The sequence below is a fragment of the Lynx rufus genome, unplaced genomic scaffold (genome assembly GCF_022079265.1).
Source record: "Lynx rufus isolate CCGP_SWC_20201006 ecotype Redwood Valley unplaced genomic scaffold, mLynRuf1.p SCAF_1, whole genome shotgun sequence".
Taxonomy (NCBI): Eukaryota; Metazoa; Chordata; class Mammalia; order Carnivora; family Felidae; genus Lynx; species Lynx rufus.
The window spans coordinates 173660302-173682348 of record NW_025814823.1 but is presented as its reverse complement, the minus strand read 5'-3'; the positions used below and the strand labels follow the sequence as shown (position 1 = coordinate 173682348).

Genomic DNA, 22047 nt, shown 5'->3' with positions numbered 1-22047 from the left:
GCTGTGTCCTCCCCCGTTCACTGACCACGCACGCACTGGGGCAAAAGAGCCTGGCCCCAGACCTGTCTCTGCCCTCCAGGAAGTCCTTGCTATTGGGTGCGAGAAGCAGCAGCCAGGGGGACAGATGATTGAGGGATGGGCCAAGGGGCAGAAAAGGGAAAAAAGAGGGGCATGGGTGGGCACCTCAAGACCCCAGGCAGGGTGATACTAACCATCTCAACCTGGTGCAGGGTCAGCATGAAGGGCCCAAATGAGGAAACTGAGGCTTAAGAAACAGCAGCAGGGAGGTCTGCAGCAGTCAAATGAGCCCCCAAAGCAGCTGACAGGCAGCACAGAGGTTTTTTACATGTTGGATTTGGAAGAATTCTGGGGCACATACCTCAGCTTGCTTTTGCCCTGTGGCCCCCCCATTGTCACCTCCAGGCAGGTCCGTGTGTCCGAGTTGCTGCCTGGAACCACAGGGCTCTTTGTGTGGCTCCCAGATCTGTCATCTCGGGGCCTCTGGCCCACCATTCCTCCATTCCCCCTACCTCCTGCAGCTGTCTCTGCATCTCTGACAGCAAGTGCAGTTTGTCCCTGCTTATCAGAGCCTCCTGGTGAAGCTCCCTCATCATAGAATTGCCTATGTTTAAAAAATAATAACTCACGAAGCAATCTCAGGCTGCGAAGGTACAAATGGGCAGGAGAGCAAAAATCCCCATTCCCCTGCACGTGTGCACCCCTCAGTGCCCCACCGCTGTGGCCCTGGCCCCTGGCTCCCTGCCTTCCCTGGGTGCTGCCTATGTGCTCTGCCTTCCTGGGGTCCAGCACTCATGCTTCTGAAATCAAGTTCCCTTTCCATTCATTTCTTTGGTTGATTGATTGATTGATTGATTGATTGACTGACTGGAGGGCAAGCAGAGCTGGCTTCCCATCAGATTTGAGTGTGTGTCCTCCACTTTCAGCCCTCCTTTCTGGGCTCTGGTCCCATTCAAGGGAATGATGTTCACCACACATTCAACAAACACCTGCTGGGCACTTGCTATGTGTCAGATCCTGGCCGGCTCGGGGGATGTGCAAAGGATGTCACCATTCAGTCCCCGCCCTGAAGGTGCTGACATTGGAGAGACAGACTCACAAATGGTGACAATATGAGGTTTAAGATGGTGGGCAAGTTCAGCTGAGCTGTGGGAGGTCAGGGGAAGTGTGGCCCACTCTGTGTGAGTGTCAGAGAAAGCTTCCCAAGGGAGGAGGTTACTTGAACAGGCCTTGAAGGACGAGTAGAAGTCACCCGGGCATATAGACCTACAAAGCCTTCAGGACTGGCCCAGAAGAAAGAGAGGTTCTCTTTCTAGCAGTCCAATCCAAATCCCAGAGTCCCATCTGTTCAGGTGGGGTGATCTGCCTATCTGCGAACCAGGCAGCATCGTATGCCTATTTCTGGGGCCAGATAAGGGCTCAGCCTACCTGGACTGAATGAGCACATGGCCTGAGTCGGGTGGGGGGAGCATCCTCTACAGAAAACCAGGTACTCTTAGCCAGAAGGGGAGGGAGGCAGAGCCTGGAACACAATGTGCACAAGCCCTTGAGGGACTACAAACAGTCAAGATGCCATCCCACGGAGCACACTTGGAGGGAGGCCCTAGAGGCAAGGCCAAGTGGGCAGCTCAGGCCCTGGGCCAACAGGGCCTCCAGTGCCAGGTGAAGGATGTGGTATGTTAGCCTGTGGCGCTCTCTTCTCTCCACCTGGGCCTATAGAATGGGAACACCCAAGCCCCAGGGGGACCTACCAAATGCAAATCTCCAGGTAAGGCATTCTGAGAACAGAAGCGCCCGGGGCCCAGGCGTCAGGGGACTCAATGCTGGGTGAATTGCCAGGAAAATTTCAGCCTGGAGAAAGAGAAAGCTGCCAGGCCCCAGCTCCTTCCTCTACCCCGTATCAAATCCAGAACATTTCTCAGAGTAGACAAAGCAGGGGCTTGTGGGTCTGACCACCAGGACTGTCAGGGAAAGCATGCGAGGATGAAAGGAGCAAGTGGCAGCAGGGGCAAGGCTGCGTTTGGGACGTACTGCTCCCATCTCCCAGCTGAATGAGGCCAGGTGACACCCTGCCCCCTCCCCTCCTCCCCCCTCCCCAGGGACTGAGCCTTTGCTCAGAAAATCCAGTTCATTAATAGCTTGATTAATCACACCTCATATTTTCATGGTGCTTTTAAAAATAAAACATTTGAAAGCACTTTCACACCTACCCTGGGCCTCAGAGTTACACGGGCAGGTCTTATCATCCCAGACTGCAAGTGAGAAAGGGGGGCTCAGACTCTGAGTAGCAGCAAGTTGGCGTGTGGCCGTGCAGGAGCCCTCTCCCTGCCCACACCTCTGCCTGTGGGCCACTCTGCACAATATCTGGGTCTCCCTGCAGGACAAGAGTGAAGTGGCCACCCTTGGCAGGTCTTCTGAAATTCAAGGGGGAAGAAAGGGTAGTCATGCAGTCACTCAACAAATACTCCATCAGTATGCTGGGCTCCTGCTCCAAGCAAACACATGGCGTGCCAACCATCCTGAATGTACCCTGGAGGGAGGCTCAGGGGACAGGGTGGGCACTGGGGCAAGTGACAAAGAGTATGGATCTAGAAAGGTGTCCCAGCGGAAGTGGCACATTGGCTGAAACTTAAAGACTGGGTGGGAGTTCCCAGATGCACCTCGTGAGGCAGGTCTACCATGGTCCACTCTATTGGACGCATCCTCATCCATCTCCCCGCTGCCACTCCTGCCTCCCTCCACCTGTTCATGCAGGAAGATCTCATCATTCCCTTGCACACAGAGCCCATTGGGGATCTGCCAGTAAGTGAAAGAGGGTTTTTTTATGGTAATTTTTTTATTTTTATTTTTTATTTTTAAAAATTTACATCCAAATTAATTAGCATGTAGTGAAACAATGATTTCAGGAGTAGACTCCTTAATGCCCCTTACCCATTTAGCCCATTCCCCCCTCCCACAACCCCTCCAGTAACCCTCAGTTTGGTCTCCATATTGATGAGTCTCTTCTGTTTTGTCCCCCTCACTGTTTTTGTATTATTTTTGTTTCCCTTCCCTTATGTTCATCTGTCTTGTCTCTTAAAAGTCCTCATATGAGTGAAGTCATATGATTTTTGTCTTTCTCTAATTTCACTTAGCATAATACCCTCCAGTTCCATCCACGTAGTTGCAAATGGCAAGATTTCATTCTTTTTGATTGCCGAGTAATACTCCACTGTATATATGCCACATCTTTATCCATTCATCCATCAAGGGACATTTGGGCTCTTTCCATACTTTGGGTGTTGTTGATAGTGCTGCTATAAACATGGGGGTGCGTGTGTCCCTTCAAAACAGCATACCTGTATCCCGTGGATAAATACCTAGTAGTGCAATGGCTGGGTCGTAGGGTAGTTCTATTTTTAGTTTTTTGAGGAACCTCCATACTGTTTTCCAGAGTGGCTGCACCAGCTTGCATTCCCAGTGAAAGGTTTTTTTTTTTTTAAGTTTATTCATTTATTTTGAGAGAGAGAGAGAGAGAGAGGGAGGGAGAGAGAATGAGTGGGGGAGGGGCAGAGAGAGAGGGAGAGAGAAACACCCACACAGGCTCCACACTCCACACTGAGCCCAACGAGGGGCTCAGTCTCACAGATCATGAGATCATGACATGGGCCAAAATCAAGAGTCAGCCACTTAACTGAGCCACCCAGGCACCCCTGAAAGAGGTTTTCTAACTGGATTCCAGTAGGGCAGCTGGGTCATGTCCTCTGCAAGTAAGAGGTCCTTGGCTGGGGCACGGTAAACAGAGCCTCTGCAGAATTGAAGGCTTGGGTTCAGGGTATGCCAGGGCCATATAGTCAGTGGGACGTGCACCTGCCAGCCCTCCTGCAGCCCCTGTGTGTCCATCCTGGCAGAGCCATTCATCCATGCTTATTGCTTCAACAGCCCCAAAGGAAGCAGCCAAAGGCACCCCACTCTGAGTCCCTAGTTGCTAATGCCTGCACTAGGCGCCTTGAGCTGAGCGGCAGGGATCAGGGATGGATAGGCTGGCTGAAGACAAAGGCCTTAGCCACCCACATGTTTCTCTTGCGGTAAGAGTTACAGCACCAGTGAGGACAGGCCATAGATGCAGAGAGGGCAAAATGATATTGTGGTTTCCTGGGAGAGTGAGGTGGGAACCCCTCTTTCCAGAGGAAGCGACAATGGAGCTGGGCCCTGAGGAGAAGGTAGGAAAGTGCTGGCAAAGGAGGGAGGAGGGGTGTTTGAGACAGAGAAGACTGTGGGCCGAGACCTGGAGGTGGTGAGGGAGGTGCCTAGGAGAGGGATCAATAGGTGTCTCTGCACAGAAAGGCTGGTGAGTTGCCTGTGCCAGAAGACTCAGGGATGTCAACCAAAAGCATTTGGCCTCATCCTGAAACAGCTGTGGGAGCCAGGCACACAATAAAACTAGAAGAGGCAGGCCTGGGCTAGAGCAATAGGGAGTGGCGGGGACTGGGACAAACTAGAGAGCTTATGCCCTGTGGAAAAGGTCATAGATCATTTGGGCCTGAGCATGCACTGCTTGATGTTATTTTTCTTAGACAAGTACAGGATTCAGGTGAAAGAGAAAGTTGCTTACTCTAGTGGCCTGCGACATGGAGCGGGAGGGACCCAAGGCTCATGCGCTGCCTTAGTTCAGGCAAGAGGCCTAACTGGGACAGTGAAGGGTCAGGTAGATCACAGGTGCTGACCACAGGGTGGAGGGCACATGGTGAGCTTCAGGGCCAGAGGAGGGGAGGCCAGCTCTGGCCACCTAGGAAACATCTAGTAGCTCCAAGAGGACATCCAATGGGGCCTGAATTTACCCCTACCTATGGCCTTAAGAGTGTCCTTGATAGAGGGCATAGCTGCAGCCTGGAGGGTGCCCCCTGGGTCCACCTAGTAAATGCCTCCCCTCAGGGTGAGGAGGGGAGGCCGCACCAGCGTGGCGTGACGGAGGCCCTGGAGAAGTGAGCTATGTCCCTTATTGGTCACAGTACATTTATTTTTCATTAGCAGTTAAATGCAGACATGAGGGATTGTGCTGGGTTCAGCGGGCAGCTGACGTGAGCAGTGCTTGGTGCCGCGATCAATAGGGAGGCTTGAGAGCCACTCACTGCCCATATCCCTGGCCGGGACCCCTGCCCACCCAGCCCCGAGCCAGTAGGCAGGCACGGGCCATTGCAGACCATTGCTTTGAGCCGCTGGGAGGTGATGCACAGGGAAGCCCTGAGCCTGCCACTGGGGGCTCCCATTCCCTGCCGGACCAGCCCCCTGTGGGCCCCACTCAGAGGTCAAGCTTGGCCATCCTCTGTGCAGCCCTGGGTCTGTGGAGATACTGTGTCTAGAGACGTCACTGGGCCTACCAGCTCCCCATTCAGGCCCATACTCAGGAGCCCATGCTCTCCTTCAGAGTCCTAATCTTAGGAGGCCTGAGCCTGACTCAGTCCTGCCCTTGGCTGGGTAACAGTGAAGAGCAAGTGTAACAACAGAAGAGTCATGAGGTGGCCACCGGACATTTTGTGAATCCAGGGCCCGAGCCTGGGGGTCTGAAGTGAGTGACTTTCCCCTGGGACCCCAGATTCCCCATCTGTAAGATGTCTAGATGGCTCCTCCCCTCCACCCCTCCACGTTCCTCAACCTCAAATAGACCCCCAGAGGGCACTGGCAGAGCCCCGAGGAGGTGTTGCAGGATGGGGCAGGATGGGGAAAGGTGAGCTTTGTTTTCCTCGCTGCAAGTGTGGTTCCGAGGCAGGTCGGCCTTCATCTTGGAGCTTGTACAGGGAAGTGCAAGGGCGGCTTCCAAAAAGAGTTCACAACAGGAAGAGATAAGCTGAGGAGAGGCCATGGTCTTGAGGGGGAGGTGGCAGATGATGGCCCTGCGGCAGATGCTGTCTTGCTGAGCCAGCAATGCCCTCCACCTCCCTGTGTCCCTCCCACACAAGGGCATGACTCCCCGCCCCCATCCTGAGGGCAAGGCATCTGAGGCTCTGTGCCTCAGTTTCCTCATCAGCCTTCAACCACGAAGACATTGCTATGAGTGCCTTTTCTCATTTCATTCTCACAACAGCCTAGGAATGGCATGACCCATCTGGCAGGCAGGGAGACAGGCTGAGAGTGGGCTGGCATGCCTGAAGAAGTCACACCAGGCTTCAGCCTCTCAACGGGCATTCTCACCTGGGGCAGCTCACCTGAGCTGGCCCAGGACACCTACAGGACCAGGCGTGGATCCCCTCCCCAAAATCAATCTTGGGGTGGAGGGCAGACTCCCACCTTGGAAAGAGAGGGACCTTGTGCTAAACAGCAGAGAAAGGGCACTGGATGCCCTCTGGGCAGAGAAGGATCAAGGCCCAAGGAGCCAGGCCTCCTTGTGTTAGAAGCCCTTTGTGAGTTTTGGAGTGCTCTCCAAAAGGGTAGACTAGACAGTAGAGAACCCAAGAGGTAGACCACCTGAGGCCCTTCCAGACTCTCCCGAGAGGCAGACAGGACCTCAGTGTCACAGATGACAAAATGGCTATCTCACCCAAGGTCACCTCTAGCAAGGAGCAGAGCTGGTCTCTGAAGCCCATGTTCTTCCCTCTTTATGGCCAGAGGCCACTGTTGGTTGTCAGAGTGGCTTGTGGGGGAAATCATAGTAGCCCTGAGGGAAACCAGGCTGTTGAGGGCCTATTTGGCGGACACCTGGCTGGAGGCGGAGGGCACCCCCACTCCATCCTCCCACTGCCTCCCAATTCACCCTTCTCCACCCTCCCAGGGTCCTGCTGGCCCAACAGACCGTCAGACTGCCTGGCAGAGGGCGGGGGGAGGGGTGGGGAGGTTACCTCCACCAAAGCCTCAGAGCCAATTACCTGTGTAATTAGCAACAAATGACTTGTGGGATGGTTGTGGTTTTCAGTTAAAATTAGAAGGAAGCCCAGATTCAGGTCTCCTTGAAGGGGTGGGACATGGCGTAGGCCCCTCAGGCTCCCAGACACACTCTCCTGGCTCCCACCCTGCCTGGGCCCAGCCAGCAGTCCAGGCTCTCCCCCCACCCTGGGGCCTCTCCTGTCGCACTGCCACCAGCACCAGCACCAGCCCCCTCCGCCATGTCTCCCCTCATAGCTGCCCCCTCCCCTCCTTCATTCACATGCTATTTTCTGAGCACCTCCTACTTACCAGAATGGAGATGAGCCCAGAAGTGGCCCTGGAGGCAGCCGGGGCAAGAGAGGAAGGGACCCTGCCCTCCCCCACCCTGGGCTGCCCACCTGCTCTGCCAGGGTCCTCTCCGTCCCTCTGGCTTTCTCTGGACCTCCGAGGGTGGTGGGCTGCCTCACCAGATCCCTGAACTTCTACCAGAGTAATAATGAGCCCTAACTGCTGCTCTGTGTGGAGGGCATCCTAAGGGCTGGGACTTCTGCCCTTGTCTCATTTCATCTCTCTATAGTCTTCAGAAGTGGGTGGGATTCCCCCATTTTACAGAGGGGACGCTGAGGCTCAGGGGAGCATTCGGTAGCCTAGATTGCTGGGCTGGAAGTGGCAGCCTGGCCTCACTCTCCTCCCATCAGCCACACCCGCTGCCTTCCCATGGCCCAGCCTCAGCACCTATATGGGCACGTAGCCCCCAAGGGCCCTGAAAGGCTGGCCCCGGCTCACCTTCCCTCTTTGCCCCTGCTGCAGGTGCCCAACAGAGTGCCACGGTGGCCAACCCAGTACCCGGCGCCAACCCAGACCTGCTTCCTCACTTCCTGGTGGAGCCCGAGGATGTATACATCGTCAAGAACAAGCCGGTGCTGCTGGTGTGCAAGGCCATGCCTGCCACGCAGATCTTCTTCAAGTGCAATGGGGAGTGGGTACGCCAGGTGGACCATGTGATAGAGCGCAGCACGGACGACAGCAGCGGTGAGGCCAGGCTGGGGGGCCAGGCAGGGCCAGTTAACGGGGAAGCGAGTCTCAGCCTGGGAAAAAATGGAGGCCCAGAATGGGGCTTGCAGTTACCCCTGGCTGCACACCTGTGAGCAGGAGGACAGGATATAACCAACTCTGGCCACCACCCCAAGCCCCCAGAAGAGGCAGGATTCCCATACCTCACACCCCCTATATATACACCGAGGCCTTCTCCAGGAGACCCCACCCTCACCAGAACTCACCACCTGGGAAGTGGGTTAGTGAGTAAAAGGGAAGCCCCCTACAAATGCCCCAGGAGGCTATGGTTGGAGAGGCAGATGCCCACCACTGCATCTGAGCCTGGTCTGGGCCACGGGCAGCCTGGCGAGAAGTGCCAGCAAAGAGAGTTTGGAGGGAGTAGGTCCCAGATAATGAGGACGTGACACTCTGATCTCTGTGCCCCCATTCATTCTTCACACATTCCCTGAGCCCCCACTTTCATGCTGGGGACACAGCCACCACCTACAGAGAGCCCCGGCCCCTGCAGAGAGGTGGGCAGCATGGGGACCTCTCAGTGAGTTCTGGGGGCTATGGCAGCAAGAGGAAAGCATGACTGAGGCTTCTCAGGGGAGGTGACATGGAAACAAAAGGGTTATGAGAGCTGGTCAGGGAAAGAACAGGGGAACAGCATTCTAGGAAAGGGGCTCAGCAGGAGCAAAGGCTTTGGGTCAGAGAGGTGGGCATACTGGTCAGGGTCAGGAGGGAGGGTATGAGGTGTGCATAGGTAACAGTGGTACCATCTGGGAGACTCACATCTCGGGCTCTGGAGTGAGGTCACAGTCCTGTGGGATTTCAGAATGCCAAGTGAGGTGGCCAGAGCTATGAGTGACACTTGGGGCCCATGGGGGTTGGGGTGCTGATGGAAGGGGCAGACGCAGAGACGCTAAGGAGAGGGAACCAGTGAGACTGAGCTGAGACATGGAGGGAGGGGTTCCAGAGACAGAGGGCAGACACAAGAAGTGCCCTTTCTGTGGGACACCCCATTCCCTGCCTTAGGCAGCAGGCAGCCAGTGGGGATTGGGCAGAGAGCCTTTGTTTGGGGTCCAGCACTCTCCAAGAGCAGGCCTAGTGGAGCTGACTATAGCCTCTCCTCCTCCTCACTGTTTGGACCCCAAATAAGTCCATTTCCTCTTCCTTCACCTTGGCACTTTGTGAAGCCCCCACACATGAGGAGCCCCTCAGGTTGAGTCCCGAGACATAGCACGCATCCTGTGGGGGTACAGCCACCAGAGTGAGGCCAGAGCAGCAGTGCAGACGAAGACAGGCAGGCCATGCCCAGGACAACTCACACAGATGTCAAGGCAGGCAAGAGACCCCAGACCTAGAGGGGTGGCCCATGCCACCAGGCAGGAGGGTCTGGGTATTCCAGAGAAGATTCCAGAGGATACTTTCTAAGCATGAATCTTAAAACCTCCTGGAACAAGCATTTCCGAGGCCAAAGGACCAGAAGGTGCAAATGCAGAAATGGTAGCCGGCCTGCGGAGACCCCGGTATGGGCAGAAAGAGTGGGCCTGGGGGGCAGGCAGCAGAACATAGGGTTGTGACTGCACTAGAACTCTGTGGAAAGTTGGTGCTGGGAAGAGGGAGACTAAAGGAAGGGGCCCTGCCTAGGAGAACTTGGAAGCTCTCACAATAATGGGGATGTGAGCAAATGAGCCCTGAGTTTTGGCAGAGGGTGATTTAGTCCTCAGAACCAACCTGTCATGTTACAGATGGCTCTGACTCATCCAGGGCCCCAAAAGGGCTCCAAACAAGCATTCTGGTCCCTAGAAGCCACACCCGACTTTCCCCTACAAGACTCAGCAGGGGCTGGTCTCCTTCCCACCAAGCATCAGCTCCCCAGTCAGTGATTCCTGCCCAGGCCCTTGAGCTCTGCAGTGCCCTGGCCTCCACACAGCTGCTGCCTGCAGCTGTTTTTCTTGCAGTCCTCAGAGGTTAACTGAGGACCTGCACTGTGCCAGGCCTAGGTTAGCCCCCAAGATGATCCCCCACCTTCAGACCCCAGCAGAGGTACCAGAAACCTCCCTGGCCCTGCAGCTTTAGGACCTGGTGGCAGTGTCTGCCTCCCCTCACTGGGCCTCAGTTTCCTCATCTGTAAAATGGGGTAGGGGGGCTGGTAGGTTGGTGGGGTAAGCCATGAGATCTCATGCACCCTGTGTGAGCCCGGCTCCAGGCCTTTCCTCTCTCCCTACTCCCCACCCAGGGCCCAGCACCATTTTGAGTCCTCCCACTGCTGTGGCAGATCCCCCAGGGAAAGGACAGATGAGGAGGAGGAGGAAGCTACAGTCGGAGACCTGCCTTCCTGCATCGTTCAGGGCCTGTCTAGAACTCCTTAGAAGGCTCTAGGCCAGCCTCCTGCTGCTCCCAGCCTCTCCTTCCAGGTGTCCCCACACACCCCTCCTTGTCTCCTACCATCAGGAATTCTGGAATCCATGGCTTGGCTGAGACCCAAGTTAATGCCTGCATAGCAGTCATAGGCTGGGTCACACATGCCAAGAGCCTCCACCCCAGAGTCCCCAAGAGTCTGCTCTGGTCTTGCTCCCTTCAAACCAGGCAGAGAGCAGAGCTCATGGGGACGTATTTGCCCATAATCACTGGGGCCCTCTCCTGCCCTGAGCATCCATACTCAAGCCTCCCATGGCCAGCATATCCAAATTTGTATTGATCTTGTTGATTTTTCAACCCAGAGTGATTGAGTGCTTTGAGAAGAGATAAGCTCACAAACAGATGTCACTGCAGTGGGCAATGGTGTCATGCAGACACAGAGACCAAAGACCCTGCCCCAGGAATGTTCTGTGGTCAGGCAGGTATGGTAGAGTCATAGGTCAGCACAGATCCTTAGCCCCACCCATTCCTGTGTGGGTAGCTGGGTGGACACCTCAGGAGACAGCACCCCTGTCTTCCCCTGACTTGTCCCCAGTTCCCATCCAGAAAGCCAGGAGGAGAGACCAAGCCTGAAAACCCTCAAACCCAAACCTGCTGATGCTATAAAAGCCCCAGATCTGTGAAGCCAAGCATTGTGCGTTAAACAAGCTGGTTATTAGAAGCAGATTGGCGAGAACATGAGAACCTAAGCCCAAACTTGGCCTCAGAGCCCCAACCCCACCCCGCTAACCCTCCACCTCCCAAAAATACTCAGCACACCCACACTGGGGCCTCCCCATGTGCCCACAGCATTCACACACCCACTCACACCCCACACACTCTGGGGCCAGCAGGGACCATGCATCCTTTCTCTCCTGGCATCTGCTTGGTGACCTGCAGGGAGGAAGGCACTGTCTTCACATCCAGGACCAGCAGGACAGGGTCTGGGTCTGGATCTCCCCCTAGGTCCACCAGCTTCCTGGAGCATGTGGTGCTTGAGGCCACTGCCTGGATCTGGGACATCGTGGACAAACTTGGCCCTCCTTCATGGCAGCAGGAAGGAGATGAGGGGGTGGCAGTGGCAGGACAGAGAGGGGAGGAGATGGGGAGAAAGAAATAGGAGTGCTTAAATTTAGTGCCGTTCTCCCCAGACTGAGTTTCCTGAGCTCCCACCACCACCATGGGGGATGGAACAGTCCATCCATCCATAGACCTGTCCACTCAGGAAATGTACCCAGTTCAGAATGTCCTGGAAGTCTCTCACCATTAACCCCCGAAGCTTAGAGCAGGAAGGCCCTGTCTCCACCCCCAAGTGTATGCACAGCTCCTTCTCAGATGCCCCAAGACTCCAGTGTGCTTGACAGGTAGCTGGAGCCCAGGGTCCTTCTACTATACACACACCCTATGAGGGACCCCCAGTTCTCAGCCTCACCCTACCCCCAGAGAATGCACACATCCTTCGCCTTAGAGAGAAGGGGTGCCAGGCAGTGCCCAGAACAGCGGGAGCTCAGCCATGATGACCTTGGCCAGAGGTCTCCTGTGAGAACTTGCTAGGGGCAGGGGCAAGTGAGAAAAATCTGGAGGCCCAGTGTGGGAGCTGGAGAGACTCATGAGGAGGGGTGTGGGCAGAGGTCAGAGAAAGACATGTTAGAGAAATTAAGGGGGAAAACAGCCTCCCAGCCTGTCTGCTCAGCTGGGCTGCTGCTCTCCCTGCAATGCAGCCCTAATTGAATTTCTCTGTTAACAATGGAAACACGTTGGTTGCCCGGCCTCTCTCCCTCTTTCTGATAAGCCAATGACCCGAGGGAAATTGGGGTCAGGAGGAGGAGAAATTGGAAACAGTCTTTTTTCACTCCTGGGGACACTGGTTTTGGCCAAGGGCCAGGGGCCCAAAGGACGGCAGGCATTCCATCCCTTCTGGGTCCTCAGAGGATCTGGCCCCCCGCTCTGGGGCGCCCAGGTGTGGCAGAGGACAGGGGGGCTGAGTCTGTCTTTGAGAGGGGTCTCTTCAGCCCAGCCCAGTTGGGGCAGAGAGGGTCCCAGATACTCATCACTAGCCAGCTTCACCTTTGCAGACTGCCCACTCACCCTCACCAGCGTTTCTCTCTTGAGATGGGCAAGTCACTGCCTCTCTAAGCCTCTGTTTCCTTATCCATGGAGTGGGAGCAATGCCGACCAAGGGAGTAGATTGAAGAAAATAAGCTAGCATGTGGGAAACCCTGGCTAAGCCCCAGGGGTCTATTATCATACTACATAATCGCTGTAATTATATTGTTAATAGCTGTTACTATATTATCACATGTCAGGATCTACCTGCTAACCCCAGGGAGGTGAACCAGATCCTTCTTCACCTTTTTTTTTTTTTTTTTTAAATACACAAAAGCCCCAGGGCTCTCCTATCTACCTCACCCTTTCTGCCTTGGGTCCTTGAAGGCCAGCCCCTGTAGCCCAAAGCTCCTCTGTGCTGTTGTCTCTGAAACAACAGGAAGCCCATTTAGAGACATTTCTGTGACTCCAGGGAGACAGGCCTGGGGTAAAAAAGTATAATGAATGGAGGAGCTAAGGACTGGCTCCTGGCTTTCAGGAGATATAAATAGAGTACCCCCTGGGGCTCCCCCAGAGTTCCCTCCAGGCTGCTCCTTCTGAGCAGAGTGGCCATGGTGGTGTAGGGACCCCACACATCTGGACAGCAAGAACCGTGTGAGGCTTGGCATGACTAGGACCCTGGCTACCCACCTCTCCTGCCCCCCAGGGCTGCCCGCCATGGAGGTCCGCATCAATGTCTCGAGGCAGCAGGTGGAAAAGGTGTTTGGGCTGGAGGAGTACTGGTGCCAGTGTGTGGCGTGGAGCTCCTCGGGCACCACCAAGAGTCAGAAGGCCTACATCCGCATTGCCTGTGAGTCCAGAGCCTAGCCCTTGGTCAGGGGTGGCCAGAGGGTATCACTAGGGGGAAGAGTCTGGTCAGAAAAACCTCAGGGCCTGCCTTGATGGGTGGAGAAATTGCCTCTGCACACGGCCCAGCCACCCCCATGTTCCCCCTGGTCACTTGGCACTTTCTCCTGCCACGTGCCACAGCCCCTGCGGGACCAGGGTACAGGGCCAGCCAGGTGAAGCTGTCATGAGGCACTCAGGCTGGAGGACACTCTTGTTCTTCTCCCAGATTTGCGCAAGAACTTCGAGCAGGAGCCGCTGGCCAAGGAGGTGTCCCTGGAGCAGGGCATCGTGCTACCCTGCCGCCCACCAGAGGGCATCCCCCCGGCTGAGGTGAGAGGGGCTCTGGTGCCCGCTCCGCAGGTGGGTAGGGCTCCCAGGTCTCAGGTCCTGCCTGCCCTGACGCCCCCAGGGGTTGCTCTCGCTCCAGGTAGGGCCAGCATGGGCGGGCAGTGCAGTGGCGTGGCTCCCTCCCCCAGGTGGAGTGGCTCCGGAACGAGGACCTGGTGGACCCGTCCCTGGACCCCAATGTGTACATCACAAGGGAGCACAGCCTGGTGGTGCGACAGGCCCGCCTGGCCGACACGGCCAACTACACCTGCGTGGCCAAGAACATCGTAGCGCGTCGCCGCAGCGCCTCGGCTGCTGTCATCGTCTACGGTGGGCCCCAGCGCTGGTGGGGCAGAGGGGCTCCCGGGCATAGGGATATGGGGTGACGACATGTTGGTGGCTCCCCATGGAGCCAGGGCCCAGTGGACCAGGCCATGGCCTCACTGGGAAGGACAGGGAGAGGGCTTGCTGTGGCTGTCTGGGAGCCGAGGGGCATGCCTGGGCAGAGTTGTGGGACAGGTGGTAGTCCTCTGTGGCTGGACCATCCCTTGGCTTACCTGTGGGCCAGGGACATCGTGCAGATGGAGATGAGGGCACAGGATGGGAGTCTAGAAAAAGTGACAGACTACAGCCCATGCTCCTGTGTCCCAGGTATGGGAAGTACAATGTTCCAGGCACCCTAGGAGCAGGCAGAAGGGGCGGGTGCAGGAGTTGCCTGCATGAAAGACTGGGCCAGGGCTGGCTGCCCTGAGTGCTTGCAGAACCTGCTGGGAGAAGGGGCTGTGGAGAGGATACTGCCAGGCCCTGGGGGCCGGTGAGCACAAGCATGGGCTCCCCTCCAGGGCTTCTTCACCAGCACAGCCACAGTCCGCCCATTTCCAGCTCACAGCCCCTCTGCCCTCCTGCCCTGGCCCCTGGGCCAGCGTGTCTGAGGAAGCCCCCCCCGCTCCCTGACCCCAGTCCTTCTCTGTCCGGCCAGTGAACGGTGGGTGGTCGACGTGGACCGAGTGGTCCGTCTGCAGCGCCAGCTGTGGGCGCGGCTGGCAGAAACGGAGCCGGAGCTGCACCAACCCGGCGCCTCTCAACGGGGGTGCCTTCTGTGAGGGGCAGAATGTCCAGAAAACAGCCTGCGCCACCCTGTGCCCAGGTACCAGCGGCCGCCACCTCCCGCATCGCTCCTCACCACGCCATCTCCGTGCCCTGGCTCCATTGTGCCCACCAGCCTGCCCCCCATGGCTCCATCCCACCCGCCCACACGCAAGGCCAGGCTCAGTCCAAGGCTGGGATGGGGTTTAGTGTGATCGGAAGCAGGGCTTGGTCTGTGTCCAGGCTAGGCCTTGGCAGAGGGGCTGAGTCACAGAGGCTGAGGTACGATCAGGACAGGTACAGACAGTGTGGGGCAGGGGCAGGGCACCGCCTGAGGCTACAGACCACCTATGCCTGGAATCAGAGGGTCATCGTGGGACCAAGTACCCTTGCTGCCCCAGGGCCAGGACGGCCCCATAGTGTGGATAGAGCAAAGCAGGCCCGGCATCATCGTGCCTCCTGTCATTAGCATGCGTCATCCAGGCCAGCTGGACACCAGAGGGTGTGCTCCTTACCACAGCATCGCACCTAGGTCTGGATGCCCAGCAGGGCCGCACTGGCAAACTGCCCAGGCTGGCTGCCCAGGCTAACTGCACCATCTCCTCTGTGTTCGTGTCTGTCTCTCATCTAGTCGATGGCAGCTGGAGCCCGTGGAGCAAGTGGTCGGCTTGTGGGCTCGACTGCACCCACTGGCGGAGTCGTGAGTGTTCTGACCCAGCTCCCCGCAATGGAGGCGAGGAGTGCCCGGGCGCTGACCTGGACACCCGAAATTGTACCAGCGACCTCTGCGTGCACAGTGAGTCCTCTCTGCCCCAGGAGTCCTCTTGAGTTTGCCAGGATTGGCCCTGATCAGCCCCCCTGCCACAGGCTGTATCCCCTTCTCCAAAGTTTAGGACCCTCGGGAACTCCCCATCCCTAACACACCCTAATACCTCTCTCACCTCTCATGAAACATGCATACGTGTGAACCTTTACCATGTACACCATGCCCCTGGATCCCCCTCCTCTCCTGCAGCTTCACCTCCACATGGTTCCCCAAGTGCACACAGAAGTCCTTTGGGGACACCAGGCTTGTGAGGCCTGTTAATTACAAGACCATAACTAACAATTAAAGATCTCTGTTGGATTTTTTTCTCTAGAACACACCCTCCCCCATTCTTTCAATTAAAAACCTAATTATCTGTGTCAATTCCTTTCTGATGGACATTTCTTCTATTATGCAAAGCCCTTCTAAAATCAATATAAGCTTCCTCCAGGCAGTCAATCACCCCCTCCCCAGCCCTGCCTCAGGCCTGGGGAGGCAGACAAGAAGAAGAGCCCCAGCACCACTGCTTCTGGCCCAGGGACATGGCTAGGAACCAGACTGGCAGACCGCCCCCCCCCCTCCCAAGAAGCAGATCCCCTACTTCGGGGATCCCAGGAGCTTCCGTTCAGCCCAGCAGCCCATTGGGGCTGTCCAGGGAAGTATCTTTTCCCCTCCTCCATCCTTCAGTAGCAGCAACCTCAGACCGAATGGAGCAGTGAGAGATGTGATTTGCCCAGAGTGACAGAGCATGGTGGTGGCAGGCAGATGCAGACTGAAATGCACACATGCTGACTCCATGCTCCCTGCCACCCGTATCCCCAGCCCCGCTAGTGCTGATGCCCAAGGAGTGAGCGCCTCATCCTCCTGGGGTGTAGACCACTGACCTCTCCTTCCCGGCCTGCTGCACCCTGCCCCTCCCAAGGCCACGCTCTTTCCCGCAGCTGCTTCCGGGCCCGAGGACGTGGCCCTCTACGTGGGCCTAATTGCTGTGGCTGTGTGCCTCCTCCTGCTGCTGCTCGTCCTCATCCTTGTTTATTGCCGCAAGAAGGAAGGGCTAGACTCAGATGTGGCTGACTCGTCCATACTCACCTCAGGCTTCCAGCCTGTCAGCATCAAGCCCAGCAAAGCAGGTGGGGTGCCCCTCGCCCCTACTCCTGCCGGGCCCCCACACCAAGAGCTGCCCAAGAGATCACCTCAGTGCCACTCACTGAGTCTGTCTTTACCCTTGCAGACAATCCCCACCTGCTCACCATCCAGCCAGACCTCAGCACCACCACCACCACCTGCCAGGGCAGTCTGTGTCCCCGGCAGGACGGGCCAAGCCCCAAGTTCCAGCTCGCCAATGGGCACCTGCTCAGCCCGCTGGGTGGTGGGCGCCACACGCTGCACCACAGCTCACCCACCTCTGAGGCCGAGGACTTCGTCTCCCGCCTCTCTACCCAGAACTACTTCCGCTCCCTGCCCCGCGGCACCAGCAACATGACCTACGGGACCTTCAACTTCCTCGGGGGACGGCTGATGATCCCTAATACAGGTGGGAAGGACCCCAGAGTGCCCCGGGGAACTCTAAAAGGCAAGACTAGCCTTTGTGTCTCTCCTGGAGGAGGATGGGACAGCTCTGATGTTCTTCCTGTGCTGCTCAGCCTCATCCCAAGTGCTGAGCCAGGCCAGCAAGGAAAGGGGATAGAGTTTTGGAGAGGATCCAGTCGTGGCTGGCAGTAGGGCTGACACTGAGGCCATGGCCTGAGTGTCTCCCTTCTGTTACCTAAGGGACAGGACTTCTGTCCATTCATTTCCACAGTCAGCCAGCCTGTGTGTGCTGGACTCTACGTTGGACCCTGGGCCCAGAGGTAGGACAGGTGCCAGCCCCAAGGAGCTGGCAAACTAGTGGAGAGATGGCAGACCACAAACACCTGAACATGGCATCCCCCACCCACCACCTCGCGGAAACCCCTCTTGATAGAGAATCCACAGATCCCTTCCATAGTCATCCTTTTTTAAAGATTTTCAGTAATCTCTACTGAAGACCTTTTGAGGAAGCACAGCAGCCTCTGATGTTCCCACCTTGAAATTTTCTATCCCCTCAGCTGAGATGACCCCACATGCCCCTGATTTTCTTGCCCCTCTCCAGCTGCTCCTGGTGCCTGTTCCCTGAATGTAGGTGTTCCTGAGAGCTCCCTCCTGGCACCCTCTCGCCGAGCAGTTGCGCCTACTCCATGGCTTTAATCGCCATGTCTGTGCAGATCACTCCCACTCCTCCAGCCCCAGCCACATTTCTCCTGGGCGACAGAATCATACACCCAGCTGCCTCCTGGGCAGCTCCATCTGGATGTCTCACAGCACCTCAGATTCCTGATGCCTAAAACAGCACTGTCTCCCACCCTCCCCCAGAACTTCCTGCTTCCTGGCTTTCCCCACCTCAGGGACAGCAAAGTCAAGTGGCTCAAGCCAGAAACTGGAGGTCACCGTGACTTCCTGGTCTTTTTCACTTGTCCCCCCTCACCTCCACAACAGCTTTAGTCAGTCACACAACAATTCCATCATTCTTCCTCCTCAAATGTTTCTGCGTCCTCCTGGCTCTCCTCCCTACTGCCTTTTCGGGCTCAGGCCACCACACCTACCTCAAGCATTCACCCAATGACACCAGACTTAATCATGTCCCTCCCCTTCTCCAACTGCTTTGGGGGCTTCACAGTGCCCCCCACAAAGCCCACATGACACAGCCACAGTGTACTGTCCCCTGCCAGCCAGCTACAGTGGCCCCTACCCTCCTATGCACTCTTTTCCTGCATGTGGCAGTCATGGTGGGCTCTCAGAACTCCAAGCACACCATGCTGCCCTTTGCACACACAGATCCCTCTGCCCCCATTCACTGACTCATCTGCTACTTCTCATTCAGGTCTTGGCCTGGCAGCTCTCCCTCTCTGTGCCTCATGTCCTCCTCACGGGGCTGCTAGGATGATGAGGTGAGATGGTCCATGTCAAGCTCTTAGGATAGGCACAGTGGGCACTCAGTGACCATCAGCCTCTCATTTCCCCTGGGGCAGGGGGGCTGCTGCTCCTCCCTGCTCTCCCCTAGCACCCTTAACCACCATCCACTTGTGTTTCTACCCACGGGGCTGACGCCTCATGAGAGCAGGGCCCATGGTTTTCCCTCACTGCCTCAAGTACTCAACATTAGCATTCATTGAATGAGTGTGCAAGTGTGTATACCTCTGCCACAGAGAGCATTCATATGTGGATCTCTGGAACTGCCACCAACACTGGCAGCCAGTAGCAGGAGGCAGCACAGAGCTGATGAAGGGAGCAGTAGCTGTAAATATGCCATCTCCTGGGCTTCAGTTTCTGGGAAGTAGTGATATTCCAAGTAGCCCATCTCAGAGTTACCCACTCGGAGCATAAATGTAAGCTTTTGGACTTGGTGGGATAAAGTCGTAGAATTCCTTCTCTTCCCTGGTCACTAGCCTCTGAAGCCCCTTCTGATGTAGGGACTCCCTGCCCTAAAAGAACAGGAAGGTGAAGTAGGACCACCCTTTGCCATCCCCCAGAGGAACTCTGCAGCTCCTGTCCCATTGTGCCTCCCCTGGAACCACTCCTCACTGAGCAGGCACTTTTGATGCTGCCCAGCAAGACCCTGCTATGGAAGTGAATCAGCCAGACAGAAGGATGTGTGTGCAAAGGCTCCCAAACCAGGGAAGGCTACCTAAGGACCCAAGTTGTTAAAGGCCCCAGCCCCATCTGTAGGGGCCACTGCCAAATGAGGAGCAAAGTCATGGTGGCCGAGAATGGCTATCCCCAAAGATGGCCAGGGCCGATGGAGAGGAGGAAAGCTTGAGCAGAGCAGGAGGGCAGGGCATCTAGGCAGAGGAGTGCTCAGGAAAGTGGCTCCAGAATGGCCAAGTATATGGCACAGGCTGTGCTGAAGAAGCTGCTGGAAAGGCAATTGGGGTCATAGGTGAAGGGTCTTAAATGCCAGGTCAGGGAGCTGGACCTTATACTGGAGGCAGGGAAGGTTTTAAGCAGGGAGTGCCCTGGTCCCACCCAGTGCCTTTTGGGTGATGGGTCAGGTAGGTATAGCATACCTGACACATTTTGTTCCAGAGTTTTCTGTGCCCAGGCTAACTAAGCATGCTTGTCCCACCTTTGTTCTCTCAGCGTCTCTTGGGGCCACTAGGACTCATGGACAGCCTGGCAGTGCCTGTGGCACCTCTGTCCCCTAGGCCAGGCTGACACCGGTCAGTTCTCAAAGGGAGGCTCTGGTAGAGGCTGGCAGAGTGGGGTGTTTGGTGTCTTTGCAGCCCTGGTAAACCCCAGCCCTCCTCCCACTTTGTCACAGGGATCAGCCTCCTCATCCCCCCAGATGCCATACCCCGAGGAAAGATCTACGAGATCTACCTCACGCTGCACAAGCCGGAGGACGTGAGGTGTGGGCGCGGGCCCTGCTGCTGGGGCTGGGCGGGTTCTGCCCTCTGCCTTCAGTTACCATGACGCCCCTTGCCCACCCACTGTCAGACTTGGTCTGGCATAGCCATAGGGAGGGCAAGGAAGAACTGCCCATATAAGCTCCACCCAGCTCTGGGGCCACCAACCTGGGGTGCCGCTACCCTGCCCCAGCCAACGCCCAAGACAGCCCACTGATGCTTTTCCCTCCGCACCCATATTTCCCCACTTGAGGTTGCCCCTAGCTGGCTGCCAGACCCTGCTGAGTCCCATCGTTAGCTGCGGGCCCCCTGGAGTCCTGCTCACCCGGCCCGTCATCCTCGCCATGGACCACTGTGGGGAGCCCTGCCCGGAGAGCTGGAGCCTGCGCCTCAAAAAGCAGTCCTGTGAGGGCAGCTGGGAGGTGAGTAGGAACGGCCCTGAGCCCACCCACCTGAGCACGGGGCTCAGCGTGGAGCCTGGGCTTCCTGTCTGGCCCTCGAGCCACCCTCTCCCCAGTCTGGCTGCTCCTCAGAGTTGTAGTTGGCCATGAGCTGACCCATCGGGCCCTGCCTGCAGGATGTGCTGCACCTGGGTGAGGAGGCACCCTCCCACCTCTACTACTGCCAGCTGGAGGCCGGCGCCTGCTATGTCTTCACCGAGCAGCTGGGCCGCTTTGCCCTGGTGGGAGAGGCCCTCAGCGTGGCCGCGACCAAGCGCCTCAAGCTGCTCCTGTTTGCCCCCGTGGCCTGCACCTCCCTTGAATACAACATCCGAGTCTACTGCCTACATGATACCCACGACGCACTCAAGGTACCGCGTGCCCCCACCCTGCCACAGGGAGGTCCTCTGGGAGGGGTGGCAGTGGGGAGGGTGCTCCGGGCCCCAGGCTCAGCTGACAACCTGGGGCGCGCCGCAGGAGGTGGTACAGCTGGAGAAGCAGCTGGGAGGACAGCTGATCCAGGAACCTCGAGTCCTTCACTTCAAGGACAGTTACCACAACCTACGCTTGTCCATCCACGATGTGCCCAGCTCCCTGTGGAAGAGCAAGCTCCTCGTCAGCTACCAGGTGAGGGCGCTCAGGGTGCCTGGAGTGGGCACACCCGATGCCGGGCACGCCTGACGCAGCCTGTCTCCTCAGGAGATCCCCTTCTATCACATCTGGAATGGCACGCAGCAGTACCTGCACTGCACCTTCACCTTGGAGCGCGTCAGCCCCAGCACCAGTGATCTGGCCTGCAAGGTGTGGGTGTGGCAGGTGGAAGGCGATGGGCAGAGCTTCAATATCAACTTCAACATCACCAAGGTGGGCAGAAGGGGGCGTCAGCACTGCTGAAATGTGCCCGCACCCCCACCCCCCTTCTCACTGGGCCTACCCTGCCACCAAGCCCACCTCCTCCTAGAAACTGCTTAGCAGCTTCCTCCAAGTCTCCAGGGAGAGAGGTGCAGATGCAGACGGACAGATGCAGACAGATGCAATCACAATCTGACATGGGGTAGAAATGGAAGAAGATGTGGGAGCAGCAGGAGGGATAGACAGAGCCACCTGGGGGCCCTGGGGCTTCCAGGAGGAGGAACTTTGTACAGTGCCTTGAAGGATGAGTAAGAGACAGGCAGCAATGAGTGAAAAGGGGCAGTGGGAACTGAGTGTGGAGGACAAAGGCAGTGAGAAGAGTTCAGTGAGTTCTGAGTGGTCAGTAGAGGTGACCTGGGGAAGAGTGATGGGGAGAGAGGAGGAGAATGAGGCTAGACAGCTCTCCTGCTTACTGGCTGTGTGACTTTGGATAGGTCACCATACCTCTGAGGCTTGGGACCCTCTAAACTCTGGTGTGAGCAGGGCCCTGGCACACCAGGGGTGCCCAGGAAATTGCCCATGCTGCCCCTATATTCTGAGGTGGTCTGGATACTCCCCCAGCTGGAGGTGGCAGTGGGCCTGGGCCATGAAAGTTCTAAGAGGCACCTCCACCCCTCCTTCCCCTAGGACACGAGATTTGCTGAGCTGCTGGCTCTGGAGAGTGAAGGGGGGGTCCCAGCCCTAGTGGGCCCCAGTGCCTTCAAGATCCCCTTCCTCATTCGGCAGAAGATCATTACCAGCCTTGACCCACCCTGTAGCCGTGGTGCCGACTGGCGGACTCTGGCGCAGAAACTCCACCTGGACAGGTGGGTGGGAGATGGGC

The 22047-nt window shown here is 57.0% G+C and overlaps 1 protein-coding gene across 1 annotated transcript in view; it reads left to right on the top strand.

Annotated features, from left to right (window-relative positions):
* UNC5A (unc-5 netrin receptor A) overlaps positions 1–22047 on the top strand; it is a 60828-nt gene that overhangs the window by 38155 nt on the left and 626 nt on the right. The window contains exons 2-14 of the mRNA XM_047072744.1: positions 7669–7890; positions 13052–13195; positions 13460–13563; positions 13710–13890; positions 15278–15442; positions 16393–16581; positions 16683–16985; positions 19788–19875; positions 20126–20294; positions 20450–20683; positions 20790–20939; positions 21012–21176; positions 21852–22030. Coding sequence (XP_046928700.1) covers positions 7669–7890; positions 13052–13195; positions 13460–13563; positions 13710–13890; positions 15278–15442; positions 16393–16581; positions 16683–16985; positions 19788–19875; positions 20126–20294; positions 20450–20683; positions 20790–20939; positions 21012–21176; positions 21852–22030 — 2293 coding nt within the window. The remainder of the gene's footprint in view (positions 1–7668; positions 7891–13051; positions 13196–13459; positions 13564–13709; positions 13891–15277; positions 15443–16392; positions 16582–16682; positions 16986–19787; positions 19876–20125; positions 20295–20449; positions 20684–20789; positions 20940–21011; positions 21177–21851; positions 22031–22047) is intronic.